The sequence below is a fragment of the Cygnus olor genome, chromosome 6, assembly GCF_009769625.2.
Source record: "Cygnus olor isolate bCygOlo1 chromosome 6, bCygOlo1.pri.v2, whole genome shotgun sequence".
Classification (NCBI taxonomy): domain Eukaryota; kingdom Metazoa; phylum Chordata; class Aves; order Anseriformes; family Anatidae; genus Cygnus; species Cygnus olor.
The window spans coordinates 23,315,568-23,327,603 of record NC_049174.1 but is presented as its reverse complement, the minus strand read 5'-3'; the positions used below and the strand labels follow the sequence as shown (position 1 = coordinate 23,327,603).

At 36.1% G+C, this 12,036-nt stretch overlaps 1 protein-coding gene across 6 annotated transcripts in view; it reads right to left on the bottom strand.

Moving 5' to 3' along the window:
* The window catches only part of ITGB6 (integrin subunit beta 6), a 56,627-nt gene that overhangs the window by 23,539 nt on the left and 21,052 nt on the right, over positions 1-12,036 (bottom strand). For 3 of the 6 annotated variants that reach the window (XR_005821110.1, XM_040561798.1, XM_040561800.1), the window contains exons 2-9: positions 10,558-10,622; positions 10,028-10,104; positions 9,209-9,288; positions 6,719-6,923; positions 5,536-5,782; positions 4,535-4,700; positions 3,822-3,983; positions 3,006-3,101 (exon numbers count right to left, since the gene is read on the bottom strand). Coding sequence is in view for 5 of the 6 variants with exons in the window: in XM_040561798.1 (XP_040417732.1) it covers positions 3,006-3,101; positions 3,822-3,983; positions 4,535-4,700; positions 5,536-5,782; positions 6,719-6,923; positions 9,209-9,288; positions 10,028-10,088 (1,017 nt within the window). In the remaining variant the exon portion in view is untranslated. Of the gene's footprint in view, positions 1-3,005; positions 3,102-3,821; positions 3,984-4,534; positions 4,701-5,535; positions 5,783-6,718; positions 6,924-9,208; positions 9,289-10,027; positions 10,105-10,207; positions 10,321-10,557; positions 10,623-12,036 lie in introns of those variants that run through there. The other 3 variants (XM_040561799.1, XM_040561801.1, XM_040561802.1) reach the window with 3 other exon arrangements.

Sequence of the window (12,036 nt, the reverse complement as noted above, 5' to 3'; positions counted from 1 at the left end):
TTTAGTTCAGTAGGGCTATGTTTAACTTTTAGCAGTGTCAATGACAGAAGGATTTTCAGCATAAAGTGTCATGCCAAATTTATTAAAAAAAAAAAACATTTGAAATTCTGAGTAAGTTTGGAGACTAATATTTTTAATTCAATTTTCAGCATTGAAATACAATCTGAAATAAGTCAATTTTCAAGCTGTATTCTTCTGTGATATAAAAATAAATATTTTTTCAAAAAAGAGTAATTCCTGCTTTTTTAAGCAGTGCTCTTTGTTAGGATTAAAGAGATAACCTTTTCGCTCAACTAGTTTGAATAATTTTTAAAGAATTCTGCTTGAAAACAAATAATATCAATAATAATAATTACTTGATGAAACCTTGAAGACTAGTGTTTTCTTTTGTACCAAAATAGGATTTACAGTTCAAAATATCACTGTAATTGCAATATTCACAGACACTTTCTAAGTGAATAGTTTTAAAAAAATAAGTATATTCCTTGCTTCTTTGGTAAGACTCAGTTGAAACTAATGATATGAAACATTAGATGTGAATATATTTTAAAGGAATATACATTTTGTTTTTAAAATCTTTTCTTATAAATAAAATCTCAAATGATCAGGGCTCAGCATAAGGACCTTCCTCCACTCTCTTGCATTTAATTTTGAGTGGCTTTACAAATGTTTCCACATGACTGCTTTTAAAGTTCTTGTGATCAGGCAAAACATGACAAACTTGACAGGGAGAGCATCAGACCTAAAACTTCCCCCTTTTTTTTAAGGGAAGTAGCTGTATGGTCGTATGGGAGGATCAAAACTAAAACCAGCTGTATTACAGGGATATATATTTTGTGCTCATGCAATCCATAATATTTTTGTGTTAGGTAATATGTACACATTTAAGTGTATAAACTGAAAATTCAGTTGAAGAGGATCGAGAATATTCAATGACCAAATTATTTTGGGCTAAACTGCTGGAGATTACACAGGGCTAGAAATATAAAATATATATTTTCCAGTCTGAACACTGCACTTAAGACTACTGGAATCTATCAAGTCTATTTAAAAAGATGCTTTCAAAGTCCTCACAGTCGTTTTAATGCACATTTGTCCCCAAATAACTGAATTATAAATAAGAGCAGTCAATTTTGGGTCTGATATAATTAGATGCTGAGTTCAAGTAGATTTTAGATAAAATATCTGGGGAGAAGTTTTCTACCTCAAACGATAATTAAGCTTGGGAGGGTTTTTTTAATACGGGAGAATATGGGAAACTGCAGAATCTCCATCACTGGGGCTTTAAAAAAAAAAAAAAAAAAAAAAAAAAAACAAGAGGGGTTTAATGGTGACACCCAAGTGCCAGTTTAGTCTCCTCTCCCAGCTCTTCCAGGTTATATGAACACTGGCCTTAACACAAGAATAGATCTTATTGCCTTGCTTTATTCTTTTTGCACTCTTAAACACAGATGACTGCATGTTTACATTTATAAATTTGAATCATGCAGATGAAAACATGACACTAGAGTCCCGTTTGCATGTCCTACATACACCCTTGAAAGTATGCTTTTTTTTTTTTAAATGGCACTGTGAGACTTGATTTTTGTATTTGCTTTGTCAGATTTTTTACATCTACAGAATAGAAAGCAGAGCATACCAACTACAGAAATCCAATTAAGTGACAGAAAGCAATACTGAAAAGATGAAAGTAGCAGATAGAATATATTCAATGGGATTCCTATATACCCTACAAGATAGGAGATAGCTAGTAGCTTTTTTCTTTTCTAAGAAAGAAAGTAACAAGAACAAAAAATTCTACAGTTGCTTTAACAATGACTTGCATTTTTTTTTTGTAAGGTATAAATCTTTGTTTAGTGTTCCCAGTGAACAAAGGGTGCCACTTGATAACAGATACTGGAATAACACTGACGCAGGGATACTGAAATAGAAACCCCCTGATAAGAACACTGTTGGCCAACTCTAAGGGTGACCACCAGCAATTTTCAAGGGAAAATATAATGCCATCAGTAAAAGAAAAGTTTCTTTGGACAAAATAAGGCTCTGTAAATCAAAGATACTTCCAAACTACTTTCTAGAACAGCCCTTAGTTGTTCAGTGCCTATTGAAATTAGTGTAAATATTTCACTTGTCATAAATTGGGCCCCTATTAACAAATGGTTGAACAATAAGATTTAGTAAAAATTTCTTAATGCACAAATTTTAACTATGCTACACTATGATTGTAGAATCCCACTAAATTTGAAAGTGATTGCCTTCTACTATTATTGATTTGAATTTTCACTCTTCAGCTCAGAATTCAATATATTTTTTAAAAATGCTCCAAGATGAAGAGTGCTTCCTCCATTGCTAAGGTTATAATCTGAGAATCAGTTTGTGAAAGATCTCACTCTTATAACTTTTGTCCAACACCTGGAGTATTATCCTTATTCAAGACACCTCTACAACTGGAACCAGTCACAGAAGCACTGAGGGCCTTCTCTGGGCCACAGAGAGGACAGAAAATAGGAAAATAGAAAACAGTACTGGTGTGTACTGAAAGAAAAATAAATAAAACTCTCAGGTCAGCTGAAAGAAAGAATTATCTCAGAGTTGAACATGAAGATTCTCACTTTCAGAATACATTCTTGTTTTATAAAAGGATTAACAGGCTCAACTGTCCTTACCTAGCCTCACAAAATACAAAAGGTTGATCATACTGATTACACTGAATACTTTAGAAATGCTTAGTTTGACAGTCCTTGTCTATCGACTCAAAAATTGCAGTGTGATTCAACTTGAAATCCAATTTGAAAGTTACATAAGAACTTCAAAATCAGTATGTGAAGAAGCATTTTCCAAGTAAAAGAGCCTTTCTATGCCTCTAATATGTAATTTCCTAGATATTTTTATTACATCAATACCTTGCAGAATTGGATCCTTAATACTGAAATTATTATATTAGCTATGAAAAACAGTGAACCTTAAAGCAAATACTAAAGAACTGAACATTTTAGTTTCCTCACCTCATATATGTGAACTTGTTCATTTGTTACTGCAAAAATTAATAAAACATTGTTTTGCACAAGTTTGTCAATTAATTGTCCAATTGTGGGATACTCCTGAAAACAAAGAGAAGAGAACCACATCAATGCATTTTTCACGTCCATCCAGTTGCTAATTATCTCCCATAAAACACAGTCAACTGAACATAATTAATACTATATTATCAGCATAAAATAAACTATAGTTGGGCAATAGATGTATACAAAATAGAAGTGTATGTAATTTCCTTGCCTTGATTTTAAGAAAGCTCCTTTGAGAAAAGTACAGTGTTGACCTCCACACTGGGACACTGGGTTCAGTAGCATCTGTGATACAGTCTGAATAACAACACTGTGCCAAAGGAAATTGGAATTTGTACTAGTTTTGGTCACTGCATCTTAAGCTGGGAAATTTTCCCACATGAACAGTGTCCTAAAGCTTTCTGAACTCCTGAATTCACACCCTTACAGGGAACAAGATTAATGAGTATGACAAAATTCCCTGTATGAGGAAATACTAGTCAGTCCCGTCCCACATGTTTTCCAGGTTATCAGGAATAAGATATATGCTTTTTTTCTTTCACAGTTATAATCTATCATAATTCCATACAAATCGTTCTCTTTTTACAAGAATTTGCAACTAGTAATAAAATAGATAATGGCAAATGTCTGGATTCCACAACTTTTACAAACTTCAGTGGTAAAGGTATACTTTCACTAGCTTTCAAATTTGCTTATTTAAATTTATCTTTAATTTTTACAGAATGCAAGAGTTATACAAAGTTCATAGCAAATTACCAGAACAGTTGACATGGAATATTCATTGTTGTGGTCCAAATGACAGTTTCCATCATTAGGAATAACAATCCCTGCCAGCTTACTGTCCATCCCGAAGTGGGAATCAGCATCACTCACAAACACCAGCAAATGCAGAGAATCATTCCTCCATCCAATTTTTTCCTGTCATTTAAAATACATTAGTTTAGCAGGCTGTATGATACTCACAAATAGAAAAGCATCAAAAGATTTAGAGAATGGCATCTCAAAACAAATGAAGGGAAACATCTTAAAAGGTATATCAAAAACGTCACATCATCTCTTGTAAGACTGAGTGTCATTATCTTGAAAGAGATGTTGGTGTTCATTCTATTGTTTGGCTAACATTTCGTATTCCCATTCTCATGTTTATTAAAATGTGCTGGCCATGTTCAATTCAATCTGCTTACTACTCTAAACATAGTTAATCAAAAATATTTAAAGAAAAAACAATCAAGAAAACAGACCCAATAATTATCCCTGGCAATTAAAAAGAAATAACTAAAATATTGCAATATGCATGTTTAACATGATACAGCCAAAAGTATTTTCACACAAACCTAATGAGGCTCTTGGACTGCATTAAAAAAATCTTGAAAAATAATGGTCTGCTTATTTGATATATAACCACACACACAGTAGTGGAAGTGGAAACATACAGAATAACTGATATCATACCTACAGTTTTCAATTACCTTGCAAACAGCTGCCTGCATAATTGCATCAAATCCTCCCTCTGGAGTATCTATATTAGCAGAGATTCTCTGTCCTTTCACAATTTCATTGAATCTTTCAGCATCATTTGTTAGTGACAAAACATGTTTGTATCCAAAGGTGGGTAAGCACTCATATGGTACACTTCTGCATAAGAAATGAGACAGTTTATGGATGACGCAGAGAGAAAATCACTACAATGGCTACTTTGCAGGCCTGTCTGGATTAGTTTTTGGTTATGCATCTCTCTTCTGTGTCTGAGATAAGTCCAGTGAAAAGCATAAGAGAATCACAGAGCACAGATACACTCAGTTGGGTTGCACACAAGCCTGCATAAAGAATAGGAAATGCCACCTAAAGCAGAGTAATTTAGCCAGTGCTCCCTGCCACATTTTGTTTTCATACTCAGAAGCACTTAGGATCTGTAGTCCCTTAATGACATTTAGAAAATACCATCAGGCTTCTCCATTCCTGCTTCAGACTGCAGAGCAGTGAAGGCTGAAGAGCCATCTTCTCCTCCTTGTAGAAAGGACTGGAGCACAGGTTTAGAGGATACTGCTAGGCCTCAAGTTAAAACACACACACAAAAACAGGAAAACAATGTTGACAGGTAAATGAATGAAACTGCTATTCTGTGTTGGGTATTAGCGTGAATCCATTTAGGATAGCAGTGTCATAAAAATCTTTTATATATGTATACACACATATATATATACATATATATATATACATATATGTAGAATACCTATTTGCTAATCAATTATTATTTGCTTATTCAAATTCCTCTCTTTAAATAACATAAGACGCAACAGTTTCAGAGCGTGAAACTAAAAGAATCAAATCTTGCTTCCCAAACTGACTCAGTTACTCCTAGAATAGAGAAGAGATTCCAGTGAGGCTGTTAAATTGGATTTTACCCTCAAGATTAATATTATGACTTAATGTTGGAATGCAAACAGATGCAGGTACTTTCCCTGCCTACCTGCAAGGGTTGTTTATTTCTTCAGCTGTAGTTTTGATAAATGGTGAAACTGGTTTTTCAACAAAAGATCCAAAACCCAGCCTGAAGTTGCTTGTCAGCTTTGACATTTCTTTGGAAAGAGTTGAGCCTAACTCTTTTATTGTATTCAAATCATCATCCATGGAAGCTGATAGATCCATGAGGTAATAGAGATCAATTGGATAATCTTCACTTTGGCGAACCTTGATCTGTATTGTTTCTTCATGTCCTGTGAAGGTCATGGGAAAATGGGATACATCTTAGTACTTCTAGGTAGAAGTTAAGAACAGTGTCAGTTCGTTCATAAACTTATATATATATTGAAAATTATTTAGCATTTGAAATCATCAGTACAATTCAGAAAATAATTCCCTGGCAACAAAAATCTCAAATTGATTGTCCGAAAAATTAAAGCTGTTCTAGTGTTTTTTCTAAACTGTTCTTTAGTAAGGCCGTAGCCATGGACTACAACTGATTGCTGTAATATAAAATATAAGAACATCTTTTGGGCAGTATGCAGAAAAATTCAGATAGGAAGCTAATTAAAACTGAAGGTAGCACTTATGGAACACGCCATGTATGTTAGAAAACCAAAGAAAAACAGAGCATACCCCAGGTTTTATTCTCAATTGCAACACAATTGCAACATGCAATCTTAATTGCATAGTATGACCTAACTGGATGTTTCGTATGTTTCTTTATTCCAAATTTTCTCCATGAAAAATTCACATCTCACGGACCCCAGAGTAGGTCTGGAGTACTTCCATAAATGTCGCTAGTACCTTGTAAATCCTCAAGGCAAGATTTTTATACTGCATATATGCTATTTGCCAGACCTGCAGAGGGAGAGGCAACAAAAACAGGGCTGGAGAGGTATGGGGCTTTCCATTCTCTCAAAGCCACCTTAATTGACAGAGAATAGATGAACTAAAAATTAAATCCTTACTTTTATGATATACCCAGCACTTCTGAAGGATTTTGAACTCAACCGAACATAGATTTCATTTGATGAGTCAAATGACAGATAATTTTGGACTCAACACAGGTATTTTGTATTTTATCAAGATTTTTTTTTACACCATTCAGTCTGAGTATATCACAGTATCTCAGTATATCACATCAGCAGAAAAAAATAAATCTTGTATTTATGAACTGAGTGATTTACCTGGTCGCAGTTTGAGAGTTAATTTTTGAGGAGAAATCTGCGTGACATCGGAATTGTTCTTCTGGGTTGATATAGTTAGTGGCTTGTTTCTGTGAATTTCCACTTCTGAAATGGGAAATTCAATGAAATTCAACTGGCATCCTTTTGATAAAAGGTTTTCTGGGGTATCACACCTCCCATGAATTCCAGCTGAGTCGGTGTAATTCTAAAGCAAACAGGAAAAGGAATGGATGAGTTAAATGTATTTACTGACTGACCACCAGCACCTGGCTGACAAAAGGTCAATGCAATGCAGGGGAACCAGAAACAAAAGGTGCAAGTTATACAATAAGTGCAGACTAGTGCAGAAAGAGAACTAGGTGGCACAGAAAGCTAAATTTGCCCTTCATGGGTCATGTCGCACAGGTGTATAATTAATGTAACTTACACCAGTCTGGTGTCCTGGAAGAAACTGCTCTATTGTTGGGGAATGGGAATTGTGCCACTTATATTTGGCTTCTCTCAGCACTGGGAATGGGAACACAAAGCCCCTGTGAGCTTTTTTTTCCCTAAGGAAATCACTTACAGGACTATGCCACAAATTCCTAAACAGTGTTTGAACTGCTGGTGGAATATTTAATAACACAAAAGCAAATAATAAACTCCTACACATTTTCTGAGAAACTGGAGGTGGGGTGCCTAGAGTTCACCGATCACTTTGTTTCCTTCTGACCTACTCTTTCTCCTCAACGCTCATTTTACTCATTCACTGAGGCAGGTGGAATGTCCTCATTACCCTGACTGGTGCCCAGCAAGCACCACAGCTCCCCTTGCTCTCCAGCACTCGTTGGGCTCCCAGTGTGCTCACGTTTGTCTGCTCACATCTGGCTTAGCGCCCTCCTTGACCTTCTCCCCCACGGAGGGAACCACAAGCCTATCAATATCACTTGGATATCTTGCAGTTTATTTTTTTTCCTCATTTCAAAGCACTTGTTATGCATTCTTCTCCACAACACTGCTGCAAGGTGGGTATTATCCCCATGTAGCAGTGAAGTTAATAGTCAGTTTTACAAAGAGGCTTCTGTGCCTTATTAGCATTTCCTAGAGTTATGTCTAGAATTTAGATCTGCAGAATCAGTCAGCTGCCTCCTGAACTGGAAACCACTCTTTTTGGTCAAAACCTGGGAAATGCCTGGCAGAACTGGCACTAAAATACTCAATACCTGGCTGATGGTCACAGGCCCATAGCATGGGACCATTCTTTTCTCCCAGGTTTGGGCAAGCAATCTTGGGTTCAGCCATTACACCACAAATACTCTCTGAATTCAGTAACTGAGAAACTTCCTATCCACAGCAAAACAATTTTACTTTAAACTTATTAAAAATGGAACTTGGCCTCTCCTTTCCAACCAAAATTTCATCCTTCATGGATGAAAACTGTCAAAGATCTTGTGTATTTTTTGGAAGCAACACTGAGACACCTGGTGGGAGCAGCGGTTTATTGTGCTTCAGACCAAGTCTGATGTCTTTGCCTGGAGAAGACTCTCACCAATTGCTTCTTGATTACAGCACACAGAGATCATGTAAGATTCCAAAAATTTTGCAGGGAGAATATCATCTCTGGTAGTTACACACTTAGAATTGCTGGCTTTTTAGAACATGCATGCAGAAGTAAACTAATATTTCAAATATAGCTAGATGATGTGTTTTTATCCTGCAGAGATTTTTTTTAAAAAAATATGTGACAATAGTTGAAATCATGTGATCAAATTTCATTTCAAGTAAAACCTGTTTTGGTTGTTAAGTACAAACAAAAACTGCTGAAAAAAATATATATTTTTTTAATTATTATTTTTCCCCCCATGGTAACATTATATGCAAATTGCTAAATTATTTTTAGCAAACTTCTTTTAAAAAGAAGGTACTTTTTGATCTTTGTCAGATACTTCATGCAGCAGCACATTAGTACCATCCTATATATCATTTTGCTGCTTAGCAATAGCAACAAAAGTGTAAATCAGAAACTACCATGAAAAGTACTGATTTTATTTCTCTATTATTTCTGGCAAGTTTTTAATTGTGATAGTTAACTATTTTGCAAACATGAATTTTGATAATAAGATTGATCATTTGCATGTGCAAACTGACTGACTGAAGTACTTTCTGTTTATACTGCCTGAATTGGTATATGACAATATTATGTAAGATGCAGTCTGGTCTGGCACTTGATGCTTCATCCTTAGTGATCTGGGTGAGTCAGCCCTGGGGCTGATGACCTGAGCCCCTCTAAAAGCACTTTTATTTCTGCCTAAGATGGGGAAGTTTAAAAAAAAAAAGAATAATACGGCTTAAAGTCTATATTTGAATTCCACTTTTGATCCTCAGAAAGGCTTCACTAAGTACTGCATGCATTACAAAACCACAAGGCTAACCCAATTAAGTCAATACTTCATCACTCAGAGCTACTACAAACATTTCAAGTTTTACTTTGAAATTTTTTGTATCATCTACCTCTTGGAAACACCAAGCGCAGTGTGGTCCGGAAAGCACACAATCTTCACAAGTCACTGCGCTTTCCTGAGAACAGGTCCCTAAATTTAAATCAAAGAAGACAAAAGACTGTTAATAATGTGCTTAATCATTCGGTTTATAATGAATCTGACTAGTTAGAGAATGTGGGAAGTGAAAAATGCACACATTTAGCCATATTTAGGATTACTGATAACATTATTTCATAAAGATGTTTCTATTGGTAGAATATTAACTCTCTGGAAAAACAACACAATTACTGACAATTAACATACTTACTTTTGCATGCTTTATAGATGTGCATTCACTGAGAACACGCTACTTGTTTGATCAAGGGCACTTGATAAAACTTTATATTTGTTTCTGGTATAGGGCACGTACGACATTGCCAACATAACCAGAGATACTAAAACCACAAAATTATGTATGTTCACTGTATATACTTAAAATTGCTTCACCAACGTCTGTAGATACATGATATGGTTTTAATTTATTGTGCAAGTACTGGTGAAACATTCAGTCACATATGCAGTATTAAGTTTCTCAGTTCAGACATTGATTAGTATAACCACAATTGCTCAAATGCCTGTCTCTTTTACATGTTCTGCTATGTAATGACCACATAAATCTTAGATGAATTCACAGGGTTGCCCTACAGCGGTATGTCAAAAAAAAAACACCAGTCGTCAAAGAGAAAGGAGTGATTAAATACAGAAGACAGAAAGCCATTTAGTATGAACTTAAAGCAAGAAACAAAGCAAAAATGGTTTAGAAATGGATCCCACTGCCCCGGAGTCTTACCTTGAACATCGTTATTTCTTTGCAGAAATAAGAAAAAGAGGCAAAGCAATTCAATCCCCATTCGTTTTCAGTGCTGGCTGTGTGACAAAAAATATTAACATATTATTTATCGTCTGTGGAAAGACAGAACATCATAAAATCCATACATTCCCAAAGTGTAAGTTTTAAGATGTCACCTACACTGGACTGCGAGGAATCTTCAAACCTATCAGGGCAGAACATGAATGAAAATAAAAACAACAGCTACCTGAGCAGGTAAAGACGGCAAGCTTTGCATAAAAGTAACCTGAACATGGTTATCACTTCCTTGTTTTCCTGTACTCCTTATAAGGTATACAATCAGAAGGAAAATTCATTCAGGTGAAGACTTCTGTCAATTGCAGTCACTCTGGGTCCTAGAGCAAGCCATCCAAGCGAGCGTTTTTGGCATATACAGGAACTCCAAAATGCTCTTCTAAAATAACTCCTTTAATTGTTCCCTGAGAGAGTGTGTTAGGCAGACGGGTCGTACGATTGCTAAGTGAATATACCTGGAGAGATGTAAAAATCCCATTTTTTCAGATTCCCTGGTGTGGAGGGAAACTTGTAAAGGCAACTGCGAAAAAAACAAAAAGCAATCAATTGTTATAATTGAGGACCTGGCTTTGGTAATTCAAGATACAGAGTACATTTATTTTATTTACATTGCAAACTGGAAAGGAAATGCTGCAATTGTGGAATTTTTAATATGTAGAGGAAGGAATAAATGTATTCCCAGTTTTGCAACTGACTTGAAAAAAAAATCACTCCAGCTTCAATTCTGTGTAGTAAGTGGCTAAATATTCTATGGCAGTAGAGCACGGATACAACAACATAACAAGTTTTTGCTCCCCCCCACCTCTTGGAATGAAGGCAAAATATGCCCTTCTTACAGCATTATTGCATTATTAAAGGAAATAAAATTTCTTATTTCTAGATTTCATCTCTTCTCATCTTTTATGCTTCGCTATTGTTTGTTTTGAAAATAATTTGTTCAGGACAAGTCCTCTCTTATCTTAAGAGTTTGCAACTGACTTTACACACTGCAGCATAAAATTAAAATTTCATCAGTCGTGTTGCTGGTCTACCCTAAAAAAATATATCCTGTTTTTCCACAGTCAGAATCCTACTGAAGCTGGGAAGCTAGCTTGTAAAAAAAACTAGGCTGCTCTCACCATGAGAACTGGCAGGATTAGACCTCCCTTTTCAAACCTGGTGGTAGCTGCAATTTTGGGGCAGGATGTGACAGTAGGGATAGGTCTATACTAGTAAGCTCAACATGCCTGGAAACATTCCTGGGCATTGAGGCCAACTGGCACAGAAAGACCTGAGTTTATGCTTGCAAATTGCCTATTGGGACCATTCTAGCAACCAAAATGTGCCCAGAAATTGTTTGCAGGGAGTGTTAATTGGAAGAGGTCAAATTCATGCCAGGGAGCTTTTTAACAGTTTAATAGCACAGAGAATCTCATTCTAGTGCCTGGACATATTCCCAGGCACATCCGATTTTACTAGTATTTACACAGTCTACAGGTATTTTCATAGCAGCTCAAACTGGATTACGTCAAGCCTACCTTTGCCCTGCTCACACCCCTTTGCTCTTGCCAGTACTGATGTCCAAACAAGCAGTGAGCTGATTCAGCCTGATCCAATTAGAAGCCAAACACCTTCCGTGGGGAAGGCTGGGGGGCTAATCTTCCCCTGGGTGGGTCCCCTGAACTGTGTCACTGCCCAGCCCAGTGTGAGCACCAGCTCAGGAGAGGGAACAGGAAAGGCAGGCAGAGCTGACAGGGAAGGTGGCAGCATGATAATTTGAATTTAGCCCAGCTAACTCTTGTGGAACCACATCCTAACATTTCTATTTACAACAGTAAATTCTTAAGTCTTCTTCAACTGCTTTCTATACCTTGGAGTATCCTTTGTGAGCCATGTGTTCACCTACAACAATTTCTTGTGGCATGAAAAAAGCATCAATTAAATTATGTTCCCTT